Consider the following 25,345-nt stretch of genomic DNA (forward strand, 5'->3'; position numbering starts at 1 on the left):
CACCATGGTAACGAAACATGTAGAGGAGAGGTCCATTCCGCCTTTGCCAGTATTGTACATTGCAGAGTAACATTTCAAAGACAATAAACACATCAGCAGTATGTAATCTGTAGCATAAACTAGGCAGGCTGTGGGAGAGATTTCACAGGTATCGGGCTAGACTGCCAGCCCTGTAACATCTTCACCAAAACACTGAAATCCTTGGGATTGTAGTCATAACCCCGAAGCATCCCTGTTTGGTTGCTCCTCTTCTGTATCCAGATGTAACAGAATAAATTTACTCTTGTTGAGTGAGGAGGAAACTCCAGCGAATTGAGCTTTGGGAAGCTGACTAGTCTTTCTGGGTTAAAGATGTTCACTCATTTTTATTAGGGGGCTAAAACCCAGGGCTTTCGTTTGAGATTCTGCTTACATGTGGCATCCATCTGTACATATTGGTTCCACAAAAATCCTTGCTGCCACATGTCTGCTTTCTGCTTGCATCACACACTGCTCTGGACACCAGAAACTAAGGAACTGATAACAGAAGTTGGTCTTTTGCTCTACTTGAAATATCTAATGATGCTTTTTGAATGTTGCTCAGAAATTCTTCAGGGGTCATCATTATGTGACTGTGTGCCATGATAGGACTGTTATGGTTCAAGGTTGATCCTCTCCCAGAAGAAAGACTAAGGGGTTTCCTCTGATTCTTGACAGTCCATCCTGGATAAGGCTGCTCTTTCTGTGAACAGCCTAAATTCATAGCCAATTTCAGATTTTGCATTTAACCTAAATAAGCAGGAAATGCCAAAAGGTGATAATGGGAAGTGTTCCTATTCAGTGTTCCATGACTTTCCTGGGGTATTTCATTCCACCAGCAGGCACCCTAAAAAGGTAGACAGTATTGTGTAGAGGCTAAACATATGCAATCCTCATTGGATTGTTTTGAAATTTCTCACTCTTTATCTTGTACTTCATAAGTCAGGATTCTCCCCAAAGTATTGATACCTAACCCATGCATTTGGATGGGTCTGTTTTGCACACTTACACAGACATTCAGGTGTGAATGTGTCCTAATTTGATTTCAGTCCTTCAAGTGTCTTTCCTTTGAGAACAAGTTTACACAGATGGAAAAGTGTTTTTAGGACACATCTAGTTGTATCAGGCTCCCCGCCAACTATGGGCCAAATTAGATAAGACATCATTCATGCAAATTGAATTGTTTCTATAAAGTAAGTATCACAATTCAAATAGGAGTCCTAGAAGTCTGGGTGTTTCCATTCTTGATCAAACATGCTGCATGATGTTTGTTATTGCCTTGAAAGAGAAGCTACTGTGGACACAACCTGGTGTGTCAAGTTCTCTATCAACATTCTTAGGATCTTTAGCAGTGTTTCCAGTGTAAAGTAGTGTTGCCAGGTCAAAGAAGATACAGGGCTCAAAAATTTGTTTCTCTCATCCATCAGGAAGATCTGGCTGTTTAAGCAAAGTTTTTTTGTAGAAGGAGAAGCCTTGTTTGGGAGGTTCGGGATAGGCAAGGTCGATCTGGGGCCTGCAGATACTGAACTACCTGGGTAAATACTGCCATATAGAGTTCAATGATTCACAATAAGAGGTGATCCAGAGGTTTCCAGCTAGAACTCTGCCAACTCATAACACCCTTTGTTTCAATAGGAATTCTCTATTCAGTGCTAGAAAATTTTGCATTGCATATTTGCATTGCACTTGGTAGAAGGCACAGTGTGGATGCCGCATCAATCTGGCTCTCATTAGAGCCAACCAGAATAAGAAATTTTGAGAAATGCTGGGATTTGCATTCTAGCAATATTCAGCAGACCATTCTTTCCACCTTCTCTAAGGCTCTGAGATAACTTTAAAATGATGGCTTGTATCCATCTGCTTCCCAGGCAAAGTAAGCACCAATACTGGTGTGTCCTGTTAGAGGGCTAACAGCTGCTCAAGTATACCAACACTGGCTGTGTAGTGCTATACATATTGCACTGGGCTATATTCACTCTCTGAAATGCAGGAGGTAAGCATAAGACAAATGGAATATAAATAGATTCATCTTTAAAAAGGAATGAGATTGTTTCCGCTAATATTAGGATGTCTGTTAAGGAAATCTGGTACCATAATCTTTTCATAATTACCCAGGAGGTAAGGATGTCAGCTGATATGTTTCCAATCCATCTTCCAAGATGTTCATTTCTATCTGCCAAGTGTTTACCCTGTTCAAATCAAGAAGTAGCATAGGTTGGCCATCATCCCTTAGAACCGGTCAGCCGTGACCCAGATTTCTAAAGAAATCTGTTGTCCAGTTATAAAGGTATCCTTTCTCTGAAAGAAAACATACTTGGAAGCTTCTAATCAGATGATCCCATTCAGAAGGCTTTAATGTAGCCATTGTGTGTTTAAACAGGGATTAGTGGAATAGTTGGTACTTAACAGCACTACTGCTAATACTGTAACCCTCTTGTATTGCTTAGCTATGGATTTCAATCCTTCCTTTTGCTGTTGGGTATTTGAAGTTGCTGCAGCCATGAGAGCATTAGAACCATTCCACCATTGGTGTCTCTCCGTGGCAAAAAATTAGATATAGGAGTTTGCATTGGTAGTCATGACAAATGGGAGTAACTGGAGGATGTTGGATTGAATTATGTAGTCATTAACCACAGACAACCCTCTCTCACCCGAAATACGTGAAGCCTTTGGGTGATGCATATATGCTTTTCACAGCTCCCGTGTGGCTCTTGTCACCTGAATCAATGGCTGAATGTTTAGCAGGATGGATGATTAAACGCGCATATAATGAGACATCATGAAGGAACTCATACATTACACTAAAGGATTTAAACATTCACTGCAGTGATTTATTGTTTTATCAGCTCAGGTTCGTAGGGATCAGAAATGTTTTCCCAATCAGGATGTCTTTGTATAAATGTTTTATTCCTCTGTGATATTCACAGAAATGAGTTCCACTGTAGCCTGAAACACAAGCCAGCTGGTTAAATTCCTTCTAAGACTTTGATTCCTCACAGAGTGCTTCATCCTGCCACACTAGCCTCCTTCATGCTGTATGTGCTTCAAGTTCCCTACTGAGTTATGGCAACCTCACAGATTTCATAAAATTTTCTTAGGCAAGGAATAGTTAAGGTTTATGTTCAGTTGCCATGTGTGTGGAGTACTTACTCCATTCAATTCACAACTGTTTGAATAGAAACAAACTGTCAAACTACTCAGCAAAACACTTTGCATTCTAAAGAGTTTGTTGCCTACAATAAACCAAATACCATTCTCTTAAATGCTATACATTCCTAATTTAAATCCACCTACAGAGTTCCCTTTCAATCTAAAGCTGAAAAGGTTAGACAGATTCAGGGCCCTTCCACACTATCTCTGTATCCCAGGATCTGATCCCAGATTATCTGTTTATCCCAAGTATTCTGATAGTGGAGACTCATATATTCCAGTTTAAAGCAGATAATGTGGAAAAGTCCTCAGATGCAGTAGATTATCAGAGGCAAGATTTAGAAAATTATACATTTCTAAGTACAACATGTGTTTTAATAGCACTGTGGAGCAAGCTTTTAAGCAGCCATCACATGGCTCCTTCAAACTATAGGAAAGGAGATTCCACCTTAACATTAGGAAGAACTTCCTGACTGTGAGAGCTGTTCAGCAGTGGAACTCTCTGCCCTAGACAGTGATGGAGCCTTCTTCTTTGAAGGCTTTTAAACAGAGGCTGTTGGGGGTGCTTTGAATACAATTTTCCTGCTTCTTGGCAGAGGGTTGGACTGGGTGGCCCACAAGGTCTCTTCCAACTCTGTGATTCTATGATTCCTGGTTTCACTCCATCCATTTTTCACCATATAAACAATCAAATTGGCATACTGTCCAAGTGGGTTAAGTCAACAAAAGAAAGATTGTAGAGACCTTACATATGTCTTACATATAAGTAGCATGGAGTCATATTCAATCTGTTATCTCTTTTAATACTGTCTCCCATTATTTTTCATGTCACCTCACTTCCATGTTCACTTAACATGATGAATTCAACAAATAGAAATAGCCGTGTCATAAGAAACTTGGCTTTTTAAATAATGGCACCAAGACTCTCCCTCTCATCATGGTCATTGGAAGTTTCTAGATGCTGCCATTACCCAAAAGTAACTTTTTCAATCGCTTCCTATGAGTGGTGGGGCTCAGAATAAGCAAGGTATGTGTCTCATTTAGACAGGTCACAAAACCTAGCTTTTCTTAATGCAGAATTTGATACGTAAATGAATAATGTATGGCCCCAATTGTCACAGTAGATATTTTAAAAGCAACTCAAAATATATGTCAGCTTGAATGGAGACAGAAGCATAAGGCAAGAGTGGCCATGCCAGCAAGTTCCAGAACAACTCACTCCAGGCAGTGTCTTCTGTCCTCCCACCTCATTTCAGCTTTGCCATATTGCAGCTCAGCATCATGAAACTAATTCTTAAAATGTAGGTAAGGTCTTGCTTCCCTCCCACACCCACCCACTGCCTGCATATGTGTAAAATTTCCAAGGATTTTACCCCTACCCAATTGACTGCTACCTGCTGTACTGTGTATATATTCAAAAGCAAATTCCATCTCTTTCGGATACATTATGTACTAGTAAAGGTAGTTAAGAATGTTTTAGATTGAGGAATATTCCTGGAAGCCCTGATTTAGAGTCAGAGTTTTTATGACTTAGTTCTCTTACAGAAGTGTATACTCTCCTCCCCTGAGCAAGTAGGGATTGAGTCTCTGATTCATCTTGTCCCTAATATTTTAAAGTCTTTCTACATACATGCACATTTTATCTTTTCATTGTAGTCCTCCTGTGTTTTCTCAGGGGTCTTGCCACCTTTTTTCTCCTACACTCAAAAATAAAAAAGAGGGAAGGAAGGAGGGAAGGAAGGAAGGAAGGAGGGAAGGAGGGGGGGATTGCTGCACAGCATCTTTTGATTGGCAGTGCCAGGATTCTAGTGCATGGGACTTAAAAGACATTGGATGGATTGGATTGTAGCATGCCTCCCAAATATTCTAATTTTGTAGATATGGTCCATATTGATCCTCTATTCCACTTTCTTCAGCTGCTTTTAAAATGTGTCAGTTCTTCTTCTTTCATTCTTCCTTTTTCTCCTAAGCTTGCTTCAATTTCTTCAAACTAGTTCCAAAGTGCAGAAGTCATTTGCACTAAGTTTACTCATCAGTGAGGAGGAAATAGGGCAACATTTTGCCTTTTTCTGCAGGCCCATGTAAAAGTAAACAACTACAATCTCTCTTCTTAGCTTGTGCATTTTCCTTAACTAATACCTTGTGCAATCTTGACCCCATTCTTGTGATGCTTGGCTACACATGTCCCAGTTTTCATCTGTGAAATGGAGAACAGCATAAAACAGGTGGCTTCAATAAGATAACCAAAGCAAAACATAAAGCCATCTTAATCACAGATGAAATGCTATACCAGTGTGGATAAGCAGTATAACAGTACCAATATGACCACCTTTTTTATAGCAGTCACACCAACCAAATCCTGGAACCACAGGGCTTTTCTTTGCTCTCATTCCTTCTGGTGCTTCCGCTAGCTCAGTGGTTCCCAGCCTTTTTTTTTTTTTTTTTTTTTACCAGGGACCACTTGATCAGAGGCCACTTTGATCAGGGACCACTCTTCAACATTAGTACCAAAAGGGTTACAAATCAGTTTTGGTGAACTTTAGATTTGGTTTTGGGGTGCCGATTCAGAAAATTGCATTGGATAGACCACATCAGCTCTAGTTTCTGATACAGAACATATGCCATGGTTAGTGACAGGGAAGGAGTGGCAGGCAGTGTGAAAGGAATATAAATAAAATAAATAAAGAGAAAGGATGCTTGTGGACTGGATTTTTGTCTTCTTGGCCCACTGGTGGTCCGTGACCCACAGGTTAAGAATCACTGCTCTAGCTGCGTATGTTTCCATCCCATTCCCCACAGTAGATTGGGCTGATGGCACCATTATACTTTTGATGTCTTGCTTTTACATCTCATCCTTGCATGTTTGCTTTACTGCTTTGGAGATTCCTTGTTCATCGCCAACTCCTTTCTACAGCATTATGTCTTTTCCCTGTGGCTCCTGATATTGTAAACCACTCCAGGCGCATGCACCAAAACAAATAGGCAAATGAGTGAGACAAGTTTTGCCGATAGTCTTTTTTCCCTCCAACAGGTTGGGTTTTTTTTAATGCAATATTTTCCTGTGACCTCAGGCCAGTTGGCCATCAAATAAACAAAAGTTATTAAAAGAAATGTTGACGTTTATGGTTGAACCATCTGGTTTTGATTGTAAAAATAAGTCATTTCCCAAGCTGTCAGCATGTTCTGAATCCCTTCAGCTGCTCCTGGAAGAGATTTACTGTACTTGCTTCAGTTTTTCTTCTTCTGTTTTCTTTGGATCCTGCTTTCCCTGCAAAGCCGAAAAGCAGAAGCATGGTAATGCAGAGGAAAGTGGTTTAATCCCAAGGGATAACACCATGGGTGTTTGATGGTCTTGAAAAACAGTGCAGCGTTTATTACTTTTGGATTTCATCCTTTTTCCCTAAAGGGATTAGAGCTCAAGTAATATAGACGCTGCACAGCACTAGATATATTTGGGTGAGGGTAATTTCTCAATGTTACTCTATTGCTTTTACAGATGAGCAAGATGCTCATAAATGAGCAAGCGCTTCCATACTCAACATCCTAATCACCATATCCAATGCTTTCCAGTCAGTACAGATATGAAGCATGTGACCTACATTTAAACCTTTCACATTGAAATCAATACAACTTCAAAATCCTTAATGTGAACTGAAGCATGTTCCCTTTTCAGTGGTTAAACCTGGCATGGGCAAACTTCAGCCCTCCAGGTGTTTTGGACTTCAACTCTCAGAAGTCCCAGCCAGCTTACCGGCTGTTAGGAATTGTGGGAGTTTAAGTTCAAAACACCTGGAGAGCTGAAGTTTGCCCATGTCTGGGTTAGACCATAGCTCTCAGAGTCCTGCAGTCAGCATGATCTCTGGAAATTGTGCTCCAGAAAACAAAACCATGTTCTTGTCCATTTCTGTAACACTCCCATTCCTCCAGATGTTCAGAGCACTTTATATACATTAGTTTAGGAGTCATAACAGCAAAGAACACAATTATGCCAATATTTCAAGCTCTGGTCTAAGGTCTCTTGTTGTCTTTGTTAGGACTAACCTAACAATCTTTTATTTGAACACAAATCCTGTCCTCCAAACTGCAAGTGTCAGTTAACTTCTACAATTGGTTCTAGGCCAGAATTTCATTTATAGTATTTGGTAGAAGTTGACATCCTGTTTCCATCCATCTTCAAACTTGAGCAATGCGGAAAACAGCAGCCTATGCATAGGTGTTTTTTTTGGGGGGGGGGGGCTGTAGCAACTTTTCTGTGGGGGATTTTGAAGGTCAGACTGGAGAGAGAAACTCCATTCATGTTCCACCCAACCCAAGCTTGACTCTTGGGCTCAGCTGTTTTGTGGGTATCAACTAAGAACTTTTTACATCTCCCCTCCTTTGTGCAGGAATATAAAAGATGATCAAAGACAGATTCCTGAATAAATCTCTGGGTGATGCCATCTAAATTATAGGGGGAACTAATCCTCCCCAAATGTGCTAGCCAAATTTGCATGGGCTTTTGGTGCTACTGTTATCATTGAGAACCAAGCTTATGTGCAACCTTTGTCCAGCAATGCTTGTTTGAAATGCTGATAATATAGTCCATCTCTGAAAACCTCTGTATGCCAAGCTGATTTTTGACTGAAATCTCCCTTTTCACATAAAATAATTCAGCTATAGCCTTCATGGCACTCTATGTCCCCAATCAGTTGTTAGTCCCCAAATGGAGTCACTTAAAGAGGTCCCATTGTTTCAATAGTTTACTTTAATTGGTACTATAAATCAGAATTTAGTTCTATGAGCCTAGAGATGTTTTTATGTATAGACAGGTTGGAGCCCAGTGCCCGTGTTTTACATTGGTACAGCCCAATTAAAAGGTAAAGGTTTCCCTTGACATGAAGTCTAGTCATGTCCGACTTGGGAGAGGGGGGTGGTGGAGCTTATCTCCATTTCTAAGCTGAAGAGCCAGTGGGGTCCAAAGATGCCTCCAAGGTCATGTGGCCGGGCATGACTGCATGGAGTGCCATTACTTTCCCACCAAAGTGGTGCCTATTGATCTCACATTTGCATGTTTTTGCACTACAAGCTTGGCAGGAGCTGGCGATAACAGCAGAAGCTCACCCCACTCCCTGAATTCAAACCGCTAACCTTTCAGTCAGCAAGTTCAGCAGCTCAGCGGTTTAACCCTCTACGCCGCCAGGGGCTCCACAGCCCAATGAGATCTGAATAATACAATTTCACAGATTGTCTAGCTCAGTGGTTCTCAACCTGTGGGTCCCCAGATGTTTTGGCCTTCAACTCCCAGAAATCCTAACAGCTGGTAAACTTGCTGGGATTTCTGGGAGTTGTAGGCCAAAACACCTGGGGACCCACAGGTTGAGAACCACTGGTCTAGCTTGTTTCTGGATCCGAAATGGGAGCCATTAAGCCCATGCTGTTAGACCGCAATTCCCATTAACCCTAGCTGGTATAGTCGATGGGAAGGAACACTGGGATTGCAACCCAACATCATATAGAGAGTTATATGATTCCCTCTCCTGTTGTGACATCTGTATCCTTGTCCCAGCCTAAACCAATTGCAACATTTGTTGAATGATAAGTCAGCATACAAGTAAATCTCTTTGCTTCAGTAGACTAGCAGTAGGATTTAAACCTAAAATTTAGGAGTGGTGTGATTTCCCAGCTTTGGTTTGTTGTTGGAGAGCAGATTTCAGTTTATATCACACTCTAATAGCTTGTGTTGTGGTGTTCAGGGAGATGCAAACAGGCGGGGGTTTTCTCAAGCACTAATGCATTAACGCTCGGCTGTAGTTAAGTGTTTACAAGGAAACCCAGTGTCAAGTGTACAAAAGGTTAATAGTCTTGTGAATTACTATTGCTAGCTAGAGTGGATTTCAGGATTTGTGCATTAGGAGAAAAAAAAATCTGCTTCCATGAATATCCTCCCCCTCAAACACATACACCTGAACTAGATTCTGCCTTAGCTAAAAGTCTGTGCAGTCTTGTCTTATTCGTTAGTCTTTCCACAAAACTCAGAACTTTTTGCATGGCTGACAAAATACACGTTGCACAATATATAGACATCTCTTTAGCCTTATTCTCATATTAGCTTTTACTTGAAAAGTCAACCTGCTGTGATTTTTCTTCATGTTGAACATACACTCTAAACTGTGTGTTTTTCAGCTATGGCAGAATCTAGTTTTTCAGCTTTTAACCATGAAGTCTGAAATATTGCCTTTAACCTTGTATTTGTCAGATTCTGGCCCTGAATCCTACCTTTGTCACCCCCAGGCTACTCTGCTCTCCCCCAAAATATGGCCCTCTTTACATTATAGATATGGCTTGGGCACATATATTTAAGAAAAGTAATTGACAAATAGTTGCATCGGAACAATCTGACATGTCAAAATGTTTATGGGTATCTTATTTCAGAGCCAGTGGTTTAAAAGTTTTAATCGTCCTGACCAGCTGTATAAATCAGGCACTTTTGCTCAAGGCTATATCATTTTCTCTCAGTACAGGCCTTTACTAATAAGCCTACGTTTGGCATTATTTCGTACGGACCGATGTCAGCAAATATCTGATAATGCTCAGAATCATTTTAATGCCCAGATAATTATGTGTTTGGGAAAACTCAGTTATCTGAATGCTGGAATTGATATGTTAAATCAAGTACTCTCATTTAACTTTTCAGGAGTGACATTGTCATACATTCAGAATGTCTGTTGTAATTATTTTCTTCTATGAGTAATGAAATATCTATCTTCTTTCTTTACTGAAGATAGAAAGAAGTGATGATCTGCTATTCTGGCAGCAAAAAATTCCTCTGGACTTATAATGAATTAGCATCTTTCTTTAAAAAAAATAGTAATTTGGAAAAGCCACTAGAGCTTTCGTGAAATCCTACAGGTAGTTTTCTTGGTTGGTCTGTTGGCAGAACTGGCCAAATTAATTCTTTCCCACAAGAATTATTTGCCAAGGAACATTGCTGTAAATCTGAAAAATGAAAGTGTTTCCCTTGCTTCCTTGTGTGGGACAATAGGTAGGGATATTAACAATGTTTTTCATTTTGTATTTTAATGAAGATTTGCCTAACTGGCATTCCCCAAGCCTTCTTAAAAACTGGAATACTGTTGTGCAGTAATTAATCCAGTTTTCTGAATTTTGCCATTCAGTTTGCAAATTAAAAATGTGTGCCACTCCTGGGTGTAACATAGGAAAGTATACACAAAAATGTATATGTAAAACCTTTTAAAGACATTTCTTCTGGCAGGCTTACCGGGTTATTAACTGTGAATGTTAAACTCATATCCTTTGTTGATGTCTGTTTTGTGTTCTTCAATATGTATTTTATAGAAATGCAGGTTTAATGTGGATCTTTTATAGAAATATGTATATTGAATTTTTTGCAATGTTTGTGTTTTTTTAATTGTGTTGTAAGGAGCCCCCGGTGGTGCTGTGGGTTAAACCCTTGTGCTAGCAGGACTGAAGACCGACAGGTCAGAGATTAGAATTTGGGGATAGTGTGTGTGAGCTCCCTCTGTCAGCTCCAGCTCCCCATGCAGGGATATGAGATGGTAAAACATCAAAACATCTGGACATTCCCCGGGCAACGTCCTTGCAGACAGCCAATTCTCTCACACCAGAAGTGACTTGCAGTTTCACAAGTCACTCCTGACATACACAAAAAATTGTGTTGTAACCTGCCTCGAGCCGCAGAGAGGCGGGTAAGAAATAAAATTATTATTATATCAGAAAGAGCTAAATCAAGGGAGAGTAGAGTGAAGATCAGGAGCTAGTGGTAGAGCTCTCAAAGATTTGAAGTGGGTCAAGCATGTGCTTCTTTCTGATTATGGATAGTACATGAAAACTGTCACACATGTGACCTAGCTTAGTCAAGATGGCAGAAATTATTAATGAGGGAGAACAGATAAACCAGAATATCCTGCAACAGTTTGCTTTTTGTATAGGCCTGCTGGGAAAGGCAAGGCCCCTTCATTCCTCTCCTTCAGATTCAGTTTGCAGCAGTTTATGTAAAGTGAGGACAAAAGGGAAAGTTAGAGGAGGCAAGAGAAACTGGGATTTTGTTTTAAAGCATCTGAAAATGGGTTAGAGGGGATTAACTGGGAATGTCCCTGCTACATTGGGACAATTGGACAATTTAATAGTGGCAAAAACTGAATGTTAAAAAAAAACTGCCATTATTGCCTTTGTGCTCCTTCCTTCTTACTTTCAGTGTTGGTCACTTGTAAAATGTAGTGAGTATTGGCTGCCTTTGATCAGAACTTTGTGCTACATATCTCTTTGTGACAATCTCATGTTAGAAAACCTGATATTTAGGAACTCAGATCTAGATTTGAATTTGGCTATACTGCACAATGTATATTGCATGTATTAAATAATTCATTTTGCTACTCCTTCACTTCCATTATGCATTTGGCTCTGGGTAATGGATCTTGACATCCTGTTCGAAACAAAGTCGACCATACCACCCCAAAGACAAATATATCTTTGTCTTTAGTTTGATCCAGAGGACTTTGAACAAATTCTGTCAGTGGAAGTAGTATAAATCTGGAATCCCAGGTCTTTCATTGAAGGTTCTGTTTTTATCCTTTAATGGAAGACCTGGGATTTCAGATTTCAGGACAAAATTCTCTTCTCAAGTCTGGAGAGCAATGGGGAGGAATATTAGAGTGAGGGCATTGCCTTGAAAAGTGCATGTACTGTACAAATACTTTCTTTACTTGTAGACTCAATGTTTTTTCATTTGAATTGAGCAACCCTTTGTAATATGATCTGGATAACATCACAAGGGCCCACATCATGTGACATCACAAAGAGGGTCTTCCTAGATTCCAGATGTTGGCCTTGAAATTTCAGAGCCTGGATAAGTCTTGACTTGACAGTCTTTTATAAGACAGATTTCTATGTTCATAACAGAGAGTCCTGATTAGATGTACCCTTAGAAGGAGGAGGAGGAGTTGAGTGCTTCCTCTGTTACTGTCCCATCCCGCCCCATCTATCCTGACTGGCATTCCTCCCATGCGAGTCAAGAGAGGATGAATTTCCAATATGAGAATGTTCCCCAGAACAGCAAATCTGGGATTATCTCATCCCGGTGATTATGTCAAAGCTCTTTAGCCACATCACTCTCCAGGACCTATAAATAAGTGGCAGGGCAGGTCCTAATCATTCCAAACACAAATCGTCTGTGTAGGCATTGTGTGCCCGGGATTATGATGCTGTATGGACTCAGTGTTTATTTTTAAGCATTTGATTTCTAATTAGGGGTCATGGTCAAAGTTGAAGAGGCAAATATACCCTTCTGCCTCTAGTCTACAGCTATGTGAAGCTGTAGTGCCATGTGAAGAAGGGCCGGTGCTTCATTTCCTCTGACTCCAGAGAAAGCTAGTGAGAATTATTATTGCCAGACAGATGACAATACTGTGATAAATGGGCTTGGTATAAATCACCTTCTCAAGTTTCTATGATCTTAAGCTCCATTGAAGATGTCTTGCCCATGTCTTGAGATTGCCTAGAGCACAGGTTTCCTTCATGATGACGTTATTCTTCCATGTATAGACAGTGGTGTTTACAGAAATTTGTACTAGTCTCCATAGCCACACATAACTTACATTTTCGGTGTAAATAATCCCATCTCTATTTGAAAGAAGATATACTTCTTGACTCCCTTGATCATCAAGTCCTGCTTTGCATAAGCAACCAGCTGAATGGCCATTTACAAAACGGGGTCCACTTATTTCAGTACTTTATTTAATTAGGAATCAGGTAACTCATTTGCTTAGTAAAATCACGGAACTCATACTTGGTAGCCTTCTCAGGTTCCCAGTCCTTGGTGAGTAGACTGTTTCCTATGGAAATGGTTTCTGCATTTTACAAAACAAGCCATTAGGGATTGGTTAACTTTTCATGCTGGCTGCCAACTGTGTCAACACTTTCAATATGTCAGGATGCTTAGATGGCAGTAAAGCTTTAATGGCTAAAATCAACGTGTTTTATGTGAATCGAATATGTTTTGGACTCTCCACTGGAAGAAAAGTGGAATAGAAACTGGAATCAGTAGTGCTGGTAACAGAAAATATTACCAAATAAATACTGAGGCTAATTAGGAATCACATATTGGGGTTTGGTTGTGTTTATCATTCAGTTAGGATACAAAATGTATCCTAAACTCACTTAAGCCTGAAGAATAATGGAAGGAAAAGTCCTCAACCAGCCATATGCTAATAGTCTTATCCAGTCTTAATTCAGGTAGCAATTCAAGTGTAGTTTATGGACTGTCTGCTCAGAAGATAGCTTAATCTCATTAAAGCAGCTCAGATTTTCAATTTAAATGTGTTCCCTGGGCCAGATTTATCTGCCACGGTCAGTTATAGTAATGTCACTTCCCACCTACTCACTGCCCATCAAGTTCAATTTAACTTTAGCTTTGTACTACCAAAGAGAACATAGGGAGGAATAGCTGGATGAGTCCACATTTCAATCCATTCATCCTCTTCAGAACAGACTGATCTTCCATTAGGTCAGATCTGCAGTTCAGTGACGCAAAAGCTGTTTTAAAAGAGAAGTAGATGGGGTTGGTTGCTGAGCAGAAAGGATGGATGGAAACCTATTCCAGAAGGCTCTGCGTGAACTTAGTGGAGCAAACAGTGTACCCAGCCTTTTCTTTCCTTGTAATTAACACTCTGTCTTCACACAGTTCCACCATGTGAACTGTTTTCTAGTCTGGCAGAGCTTACTTATTGATTGATTGATTCATATCCCACCTTTCTCTCTGCATGAGATTCAAGCTGACTTAAAACAATTTAAAAACCCTACTGTACAACTAAAAAAAATGTTAACACTAAAGCTTCTGCTAAGAGGCCAGTGTCAATGCTTGTCATGTTAATTCAGCATTTGTTTGGTACACTGTGCACCTAGATGCATGTTCTTTTCTGAGGAATAAACATCAATAATCGTAGCTGTGCTCAAGTAGCTTTTCTTACTCCAGAGTTAACCTACATCAGAGGTAGGCAACTTGTGGCTAACCAGATGTCATTGGGCTGCAACACTGGGTGTCCTTGTTCATTTGCCATTCTGGCTTGAGCTGATGAAAGCTGCAGTCCAACATCCAGGATTCAGCCTGTCATTCTGGATACCCCATTTAAAGAAGGAGAGCGGGAAGCAGTTTCAAAGAAGGATAATGTGGCAAGATATATGGAGAGTAAAATATATGAGGGAAATTTGAAGGAGCTACTGAGGAAAAGAAAGACGGCTGAAAGGACTGCAATTTTTAAACGCCTCAAGGGCTGTCACCGAGAGGAGAAGAGAGACCTGTTCTTAGGACTAGGTATCATGTTACAAAGAGTAGCTTTCACTAGAAGAAACTTCTTTTATTATTATTTTTAAAAAATATTTTTATTAGGGGTAATCAGGGGAAACAAGGGAAAGATCGGGGGGGGGGGGGATATGGATATATATATATATATATCATACACATGTAAAGTGGGAGAACAATAAAAAGATAGGATAGTAGGAAATCAATAAAGGAGTAAAAAGAAATATTTAAAAAGATGGAGAAGGAGGAAATACTTGAAAGAAATCCTGGTGACTTCCATCTAGTCCTTTGTGGCTTTGTCTGTGTCTATATTAGGGTATTCGGATAAAAATTCTTCATATTTGAATAAAATAAAAAAGGGGGGGAAAGATCGGCTCTTCTTGTTTCTTCATTGAAAGATAAGAATGGCTCAACAATGGAACCACTTGCCTAGAGAGGTGAAGGTGTCTCCTTTTCTGGACACCTTCAGAAAGAAGACAAACCTACTGAGGCTATAATGCTGAAGATGGAGATCCTACATTAAGAAGGCTGTGGGACCCAATGGCCCATGAGGCCCCTTCCAACTCTATGTGCCTATGATAGATGCTATATGTGTGTGCCATGAATGGGATGATGGTGCTTCTCATAGTAGAACAAACAAACACAACCAAATTAGACAGTTGAATCCATGTTTTGATCTGCTTGTGATCCCGTCCATCCAGGTTCCCTCTATATCTTGCTTTTTCCTACTTTGACTTAGGCAGGTGGGGGATGGATGTGGCTGGCAGGAGAATCTTCTCTGGAGTTCTTAGCAGGCTGCTTTGCACCTCAGGCTATGATACTTAGCATAAGATGAAGGCAAGCATAAAGAACATAAGACTAGAGGCTAAGATAAGCAATAAGCATTGCTCTTCCTTATCAGCACTCACAGATTTTCCCATGAAAGTGGATAGAGCTGTTCTGCCTACTCACACAGGAACATGACTTAGAATTTTATTTATCCATCCTCACATTAGTAGTGTGTTTTGTGTTCCTTGAAATTCTCTGAATTATCGGCAATAAATACTATTTTCAACATCTGGAATTTTCCCCACTCATTTCTTTTTCTTGTTCCATATTGTTGCTGGCTATTTCATATCTTTATGGGACCAATATCTGCCGGGTGTTTGAAGCTCCAGTTGATTAACTGACATTAATGAGACTAATTTCTATGTAAATGTGGTTAAAGTTAGGCTACATTTCCATAAAATGTGTTTATGTTATCAATCTACTGGGGTTTGGGGGTATTTTAAAAGCAGTTACTTTGTAAAAAGCTCTTTGTGCTATCTTTTTTTCAGATTGTGAGATCATATATAAACTGCAGCATCATTTGCAAAACAAAAAAGCTTCAGTAACTTACTCTTATAGCAGGCATATAGATTTTTGTTACTTTGCATAATGGCAATGAAGATGGATGAATTAATACAAATTAGATTCATTAAGCCATAAAACAGAGCCCTCAGTGGTGCAGCGGGTTAAACTGCTGAGCTGCTGAACTTGCTGATCAAAAGGTCAGCGGTTCGAATTCAGGGAGAAGGGTGAGCTCCCACTGTTAGCCCCAGCTTCTGTCAACCTAGCAGTTCGAAAACATGCAAATTTGAGTAGATCATTAGGTACCACTTCTGTGGGAGGGATTGGTGCTCCATGCAGTCATGCCAGCCACATGACCTTGGAGGTGTCTACGGACAACGCCGGCTCTTTGGCTTAGAAATGGAGATGAGCACCACCCCCAGATTCAGACATGACTCGCCTTAATGTCAAGAGGAAACCTTTAAGCCATAAAACATATGGTGATGAATTTGATTTTAAAATGTGGTTAGTTGAAATAAATTGGAAGTGTGGTTAGTGCACTAGATAGGGATTAGGAGGATCCAGGCTCAAGTCCTCCTCATGAAACTGAATGGATTACATTAGATCCCCCACTTACTCTCAGTTTGATCTATTTCACCAGTCTTTTGTGAGAATGAAGTGGAGATAAGAGCCGTATGTCCCACTTTGAGCTCATTGTTGGAAGGGATCCCCCACTTACTCTCAGTTTGATCTATTTCACCAGTCTTTTGTGAGAATGAAGTGGAGATAAGAGCCGTATGTCCCACTTTGAGCTCATTGTTGGAAGGGATGGGTATAAACGTAAATGATACATAATTATTTTTCTACAAGGAAAAATCTTCCTCCCACAGAGTAATTTAAGGAGGATTTCACTGCATTAACAATTTCAGAAATGCCCATAATCTAAAATGGGATTTGAAATATTATAGTTGCAGTTAGGATATGACATGTGTGTATGTGCATGTGTATAATTATTAATTCAAGCATCACTTGGTTGGGTAAATGCTAATAGCTATAGGAATGGTTTCATGAGTTGAATATAGTGTTTAATTAATTACAAAGTTAAAGGTTTTTAAACCAACCAGTAGTATGAAGAACTTGGAAACAATTGTGTTTATTTGGATCTTGTAATGTGGTTTCCCATTTGTGACCCCTTTTGGCCCAATAAATTTTCCCTGGATATAAGTAAAAGGTAAAGGTTTTCCCCTGACATTAAGTCTAGTCATATATATAGGAATATAAAATAGGTATAAAAACCAGACATCTACTGAAAATAAATCAGCATTTGAAGGCTTGCTAGATAGGCTGATTTTTCTTTTTATGAAGGACACTGTACCTTGTTGCTAACAGATTTGTACAAATGGGTAACGTTCAGAACCTTTTACTGTTGCCAACTTTTTTCATGACCCCAACATTCAGCTAAGGGGACCCCATTTGGGGTCGGAACTCATAATTTAAGAAACAGTGGGTTCACTCCATGAAATATCCTGTGGAGGCTTCCTATTTGTTTCTCAGAAAGGATTTTTTAGTCTTCCTAACTATGGGAATTTTATAGGAATACGTAAGATAGGGGAAGTGGGAGTAAATGAGATTCTAAGAGAGGGAGAAAGTAGATGTTCAAAAGTTGGATATAAAGAGGCATAGGGACAAATGCTCATCAGATAGGACTCCAAGATTCCTGGCAACTGAGAGAGAAACCACTGTGAAAGAGGAACTACTGAACTTTAAGGTGTAACTGGGTGGTTGTGAGTTTTCTGGGCTGTATGGCCAAGTTCCTAAAGCATTCTCTCATGACGTTCTCCTTCTGGAACATGGCCATACAGCCCGGAAAACTCACAACAACCCAGTGCTTCTGGCCATGAAAGCCTTTGACAATACATTATAAGGTGAAACATTAAGCTCTCCATTTAATCCATATTCAGTTTAAGATGATGAGCGGTCATCCACAAAGAAACACTCGACAGGCACTCCATCATGGACTTTCACACAGAGGCATCAATTGATTTTAAACTCTAAAATCTGAGTGTCATCTGCAGAAATGTGATACTAAAAATTCCATTCTGCAATAAGAACTTCAAGAGGTATACACACACACCATAAAGTAAGTGGAACAACAGAAGGTTTGTTAGGACTGGGCCTTCCAAGTTAGGAAAGTTAGGAGTTATGATATTATTTATAAGGTAGGATCAATTGAAATTGCATGTCCTGCCTTTTTCCAGGTACTCCATTCCATTCCCATTTTCCATTCCCCACCCACACAAAAGATGTTAAGAGCCACTGAATGTGCGCAGTACTCCCTGAGCTATGTTTAAATGAGAGAGAAGTGTTTTCATTTTCTCTAAAGATATTTTCTATACTACTGTAATTTTTAAGATTTGCTAAGGCTGCTGCTGTTCCCCCCTTTGTGTGTGTTGTGGTGCAGTTGAGCTTGGAACACAGTGTATACAATATTGTTCTTCCCCTGGCTAAGGAAAGGAGCCGCCTCTCTTTAGTTCTTCTTTAAGCATATTACTGGATTATGAGATCTTGATCTGAGCTAAGAACAGCCAAGAGGGTTTTTTTAATGACTTTGCCTCAGTATCCCCATATGTTATAATTGGACAAGATCCTTTTTTCCATCCAATTTGGGATCTGCTGTGTAAGTGTGAAGGTTCAGGGCAGAAATCTGGATTCCAGGTGCAGTATGGTAAATAATGATAAAACCTTATTTATATACTGCTCCATCTCCCCTAGGGGACTCAGGGCAGTTTCCACGTAAGCAAAATATACAGAAAACATACAGTGTAAGCAAAATATAGGCATAAAATAAAACTTTCAACACATGCATATACATTAGAAAACCAAATCCCACACTATCCTTTCATGCAAAATAAGCTGCCAGGGGGCAGAATTTCAAAATGGGCCTAGGCAGCTTAAAAGGGTTGGGGTGTAGCTAGTGCAAAGAGAAAAATGGGAGCCGGGAGAATGAGTAAAGTGGAATGACCAGGTCCCAACAATGGCCATAGTGGAGCCTGGGGCTACTCATTTCCAGAGTCAATTAGAGAACTGGAAAAGGACTGGGCCAGGGTAAGTACCCCAGGATGTTAGAGGTCCGGGGTAGTGGGTGGAGTGCAAGGCCAAGTCCTAACTAATGGCTTGGGGCTGGGACTTGTAACTAGTCATTCTCAAAGGCCTGATGGAATCACCAAGTCTTCAAGTTCTTACAAAAAGAGGAGAGTGATGGGGCTTATCTTATCTCCCTGGGGAGGGTGTTCCGGGGGGGGGGGGCACCACCGAGAAGGCCCTCTCTCTCATCCCTCATGCTTGAGACGGTGGTGGGAGCAAAAGTAGGGCCTCCCCAGTGGATCTGTCAAAGTATTGTTTCAAACACATTTTCCTCTGCATCTAAACTGTCTGATACAGAGGAAAACATGTTTGAAACAATACTTTGACAGAACCACACTTCAATATGACACAAAGATAGAAACCATAACCCTGCTCAGATGGCATGAATAACTACATCTCCACTTCTCCCTAACATTGGAAGGGATGATGCATATCTGTGGATAGGCAGTGAACAGGTGGTTGGTATTGTTGTGACTGTTGCGTTGAAAAATATTCACAATGATTCATTTACAGGTTGAAAAACAGGTTTCCCAACAGCTGGAAAGCCTTGTTTTGAGGAATAACAGACCAGCAAGGTTTTTGTGGGGGTTTTGCCAATTAGTCAATGTCCTGAAATGTTGTAGAGCAGTTATTGCATGGAGGAAAAGAACATGCGGTTTCTTTTGCACCAAAAGCATATTTCCTGCACAGAAATTGGATTTTCAGATCAACCCTCCCACCGTGTTTTCATATGCAGAAAACAGATTTTCTACAGAAAAATTCGTAGTTTTTCCCCCTCTACCCAGTAATCCCACTACACCACTTCAAGACATGGAGGAAACTGTGAAAAAGTGTTTATTTTCTCTTGCAGAGAAGAGAACACTACAGCCATTATTTGTCCTTGCAAAGGATGAAAATGATAAACAGTTTAGTTCACAAGCACACCAGGTTCTCCTTTCACTGTGATGCGGTTGACTACAATGAACACACTTGCCAGTATATCATCTTGATGTTGTATGGAGCATTTTTCAAAAAAATGCAGAGGAAACCCTAACACATGGAATCAACCATTGTTTGGGCGGGGGGGGGGGGGGGGAGTTACCAATCTTTGCTTTTCTCAGTCTCAGAATCATTATGTGCTATGCCCCAGAGAACAATTACTCATCTGAATTAAAATGAACTCTTTACTGACATGTTGATCTTGTAAGATGCTGTGAGAAAGTTTTATAGGGTTTAGTGAGGCTTACTCCCAAGTGTAAGTAGGTAGAGGGTCACAGGCTGTGTCATCTTCAGAAATGTAAATCCTTGTCGTTCAGGTCTTTCCTGCATGTTCTTACTACCTCCTTCACACTCCTTATTCATCTATTTCATTTGTGAGTCCTGTCTATACAATGATTGTAGAAATGGCAGGAGCCCCTGTTGGCCTGTAAATGTGTCACTATGACGTGTGATGGGCAAGGTAATGCCTTTCTCCTATACCCACTTCATTTATCGAATGTCTTGAAGGAGAATAACCATGGTAATGAAGGTTATTAGGTGTTCTCTTTTTCCATCTTACTGTATTGCTCAGTAATAGAAGCATACTATTTTAAAACAAGTTTCAACATCAGTAAATCTGCCTATGCCCATGATTCATTACTTTGTGAATCACAAGCACATATACAAAATCTATTACTGTCTGGATACTTGACTCCCTAATATTGCAGTACACAACACCCCTTTTAAAAAGTGACAAGACAGTTTCCTAACTTGATATGCCTTGCAGGAGATAAGGATCACGCTCCCACCTGCCTCAACTTTCTGCTATCTAAGAAATACAATTCAATGCATAGATTGTCATTTCACACACACGGATGGATGGATGGATGGATGGATGGATGGATGGATGGATGGATGGATAGATAGATAGATAATAAATAATGCCTTGTTTTATTGTGGGGAGAGAATTTGAGTTGGCCAGTCAGTTTCATAATATATTTTGTTCTTCCTCAGTCATGTGACACAAACGACGTCCTGGATCCACCCTGTCACCAGTGTCCTTTCCTTGTCATGTTCTGAAGAAAATGAAGACGATGGCTTCAGAGAACCCCTGGATCCCAAAAGCTGAGGAAAAATCCCAGGCTGCCATTGGATTTCAACTTGGTTGTCAAGAATCCCATGTCTTGTATTGCTGTATTAGCTCTGACTAATAGGAAGCTTGCTACTGAATAGCATTTGGGACTGAGCCCACAGGCTAAATAACTTCCCTCAGTCTGCATCCATAGACTGTCTCTGGCATAGGTCACATACTTGTCTTGGATAACCAGTGTGTTGAGTAACCAATATGCAACTAGTACTGCAAGTTCAGTTACATTTTTTATTTTAAAAAGAACCGTTTGGACAGGCATCTGATCTTAATGCCTTTTGGCCATTTGTATATCTTTGGCATCTTATCTGTTAAAACCAGTTCTCAATACCTTTTCATGTTCTAGAGAAACCTGCCCAAACCTGGTTGTCACCAAATGTTTTTAAAGTATGTCTCATCTCTGAGTTATAGTCCGAAATACCTGTAGAGAACCAGTTTATGGAACCTAATCCTTGACTGACCAGACAGAAACCCAGGCCAATGCTATGATGATAGGTAACTTATATACTCATGTATAAGTATAGGAATTTTAATCAAAAATCAACCCAGAAAACTGCAGTCAACTTATCCATAGGTCAATGTGAGTAATGTACCTTTACCTTAATTCTTATAAAATTCTCTTTCGATCAAAGGACAAGAATTTCACCATCCCTAGAGAACCTAAAAGAAGCACTGACATTATGGCACCATTTCTGGTCTTTGTGAATGCCTGGGCAGAGAAATAGTGTTAGCCAGGAATGGCTGCCCTCCTGAGGTAGCATTGGTGTTTTTTTCCTCTCTGTGGAATGACCCTCAACTTATCCACAGATCAAACCAAAATCCATAGTTTGGGCCTCAAAACATGCCCTCTACCTATACATGAGATTGACTTGTATGCGGGTATTCTTGAGTCTCAATAACTAAATTGGAGCCACTGGGGTATAATCGGTTAAACCCTTGTGCCGACGGAACTGCTATTGTTCAAAGGTCAGTGGTTTGAATCTGCAAAGCAGGGTGAGCTCCTTTCTGTCAGCTCCATCTTCCCATGCAGAGACATGAGAGAAGTCTCCCACAGGATGGTAAAACATCCGGGCATTCCCTGGGCAACATCCTTGCAGATGACCAATTCTCTCACAACAGAAGTGACCTGCAGTTTCTCAAGTTGCTTCTGACACACACAAAAATATAGCTGAACCAACTATATCGCCAGAATACTGTTGTTGACATAGTCATAGACCTCCCATTACACAGTGTATGCACTTCTACATTTATTGTCGAAAGAGGTACACAGTACATCCTTGTGCAGCAATTCCTCCCATTAAAATTTCCATCTCCAGAGATAATCAGTGTGAGTATCCCTGAAGTCCTGACAGGCTACAGTGTGGCCTCTCTGAAATTGGATGATGTTTAGGAAAGCCCTGATTGGCTTTGGAAGCCCAAAGTATACCAGCAGCAGTATTGTTGGATCTTGGGCATTATCACTAGAAGTGGAGAACAAGTTGTGTTTTGTCTGTGTACACCTCTTTCTTCCATCTCAGCTGTTCTGGAGAAAACTATAGCATTATATTTATTGACCACACTACAGTTATGACCAAAGCCTGTCTGTCAGAAATAGAAAACCATCTTTCTGTGTACATTTTACCTGTTACCGTGATTCACATTTTGTCAGCAAAGAATATGAAGAGTCACTGGGTTAGACTCAGACTTATAGAAACCATTGAAATCTCTTCTGAGCAAAGTAGAGTCCTAAGGGCTTGTTTATATTATAAACTCATATTACTTTTATTATTGTGGTTTTCCCTTCTTCAGAGACCCAAGCAAACTTTAACTCTGTGTGATGCTTGCAGTCTTTCCCTCATGAATTCTCAGTGCTCGCATACTGCAGTTCACAGAGTCTTTGGGGGGAGCCGTGGCCTGGTTTAAATCCGCAGGCTAAGATACAGTTCAGTTCAGGCAACAGTTGCTTATTGCTTTAATTTGAGAGTGTTTTTTTGAGTAGCAATGCAGACGTTGCTTCCTTCCAGGCCCAAATCTTCATTTCATAATCTTCCTAACCAGTACACAAATTGAGTAATTAGGTCAACACTCCTATCATACTAATGGCCATAGTTACAATCTTTGTCTCCCTCTCCAACTATCACATAGCTTTTGAGCAACCTGGAGATATTTCTCTTCTCTCCCCCCCCCCCCCCCATTAATTAATGGCTTCTCAGAAGTAGGTCACTATGTTCACTGTGCTTCTTTATCCTAGCATCATCTGATCACATAAGCCACCGTCAGTTCACTATATTTTCTTTTACTGCCGTGTTGTGATGCCTGTTAGGTCCATATATATTAAAGCAGATTATGCACTCTTTAAAAATACAAGATGTTCCAGCCCATGGTTGCTGTCCTTTCTGCTTTTAAGTCCTTAAGTAAATTTCATTATGCAGAGTATTGTAAATAGAGAAATATAGAAATTAGCACTAATGCCTCTGCAGCTTGTAACAAATGTTAGATAATCAGGTTCTTTTAACATTTTTATAACAAAATAAATTACTCTTTTAATGTGTTCGCTTTTCATTTCCCATCCTTGAGTCTGGTCTATGTATGTGTGTGTGTTACTAACTGCTCCCAATGGTGCATAGGGTTACAGCCTGTGCTGGACGGGGTCACACGTTCCCTGAAGACACAGGTTTTCAGCTTGGGAGTGATCCTAGACTCATCGCTGAGCCTAGAACCCCAGGTCTTTTGCACAATTAAAACTTGTGCGCCAGTTACACCCGTACCTTGGAAAGTCAGACTTAGCCATGGTGGTCCACACTCTCGTTACATCCTGAATAGATTACTGCAACACACTCTATGTGGGGTTGCCTTTGAAGACTGCTCGGAAGCCCCAAATAGTCCAACAGATGGCAGCCAGTTTGCTCACCGGAGCAGCATATAGAGAGCATACAACCCCTCTGCTATGCCAACTCCACTGGTTGCCAATCTGTTACTGAGCACAATTTAAAGTGCTGGCTTTACCCTATGAAGACCTGAATGGTTCTGGAGCATCCTTATTTGTCTGAATGTATCTCCTGTTATGAACCATCACGAAATCTAAGATAGATGGGAGAGGCCCTGCTCTCAATCTCACCATCCTCACAAACCTGACTAGTGGAACTAAGAGGCAGGGCCTTCCCAGTGGTGGTCCCTTGCCCGTGAAACTCTCTACCTGGTGACATTAGATTGGACCCCTCACTCTTGTCCTGGTCATGGGACCAAGTGTTTGAACAGTAGGGGCAGCAATTTAGAATGAGACCCAATTTGTGTGAATGACAATGGACTGACCTGGACTATGATTTCAAACCTGTGTGATTCAAACAATGTTTTAGTAATTTTAAAGCATTACCTAATTGGTTTAATTGCTTTTATCATTTATTACTGTGGTTGGCATTGAATGAACGCCTGTTGTGAAGCTGCCCTGAGTCCCCCTCCAGGGGTGAGGAGGACAGGATACAAATATGTGAAATAAATAAGTCTTGTTTGGTCAGCCTGTGGCACCATTTGTAGGGTTCTATTCCCCATTCCCAGGTTTTAAAGAAAGAAAGAAAAAATAGTTTGAGAAAGGATTTTGTCTCTCATACAACCAAAATGTTCTGATCTGGAGCAGGACTTTGTGCCTATACTAGCAGGTAGTGTTGGCAATGGGGAAACAGGACTGTGCTCTTACACTCATGTTCTTTGTGGTTTTGACGTTTGCGGATCCGATTATTTATGAACAATATACTAACCTTTTATTCAGTCACAGTGTGTGAATAAAGGAGCTTTCTCTTTTGACATTTGGGGCAAAATATGTCATATTGTGCAAGCTTGTGGTTGGAGCTGAAGAGGGCTAGAAGCCCCATTATGCCTCAAAATGCTTATGGCCTGGAGTGTAATGTGCCTGTTTCAGAGCACATGCCAAGACCTTACACAAACAGAGTTGGTTGGCTCAGTGTAGCTCCCATAGTGTGTATGCAAAAATAGCTCCTCAGCGAAGTTAGGAGAAGCCATGGAAAAAAACGAGGCTCCCCATTCACCGCCAAACTCCTCCTGAGTCTACTTGTTAATACTTCTGATTCTACACAAAATCTCTTCCTGCCTGGAGTGTAATTAACATGCCAGAGCCAGCGGAAAATGATAAAAGGAAAACCGTTCCTCTGCCCTCAGAGCTCACCGCCCATCTCCTCGCCTACATATTAATCAGTGCTTTGCTTCATCCTCTGTTTGACTCATGGGAGTAGAGGATTACCATTCACATAGTGCCTCCCAGCCAAAGATGCATCTTGGGGAAATGTGTGCCTGCTAGAATCGTTTTAGGT

At 40.5% G+C, this 25,345-nt stretch overlaps 1 protein-coding gene across 4 annotated transcripts in view; it reads left to right on the top strand.

Annotated features, from left to right (window-relative positions):
* Positions 1-24,821, top strand: part of STXBP4 (syntaxin binding protein 4) — a 141,859-nt gene extending 117,038 nt beyond the window's left edge. For all 4 annotated transcript variants that reach the window (XM_067463931.1, XM_067463930.1, XM_067463929.1 and 1 more), the window contains one exon: positions 20,909-24,821. In XM_067463931.1, the coding sequence (XP_067320032.1) occupies positions 20,909-21,023 (115 nt within the window). In that variant the 3' untranslated portion in view covers positions 21,024-24,821. The remainder of the gene's footprint in view (positions 1-20,908) is intronic.
* Positions 24,822-25,345: the final 524 nt, after the last annotated feature.

This window comes from Anolis sagrei, chromosome 2 (genome assembly GCF_037176765.1).
Source record: "Anolis sagrei isolate rAnoSag1 chromosome 2, rAnoSag1.mat, whole genome shotgun sequence".
Lineage (NCBI taxonomy): Eukaryota > Metazoa > Chordata > Lepidosauria > Squamata > Dactyloidae > Anolis > Anolis sagrei.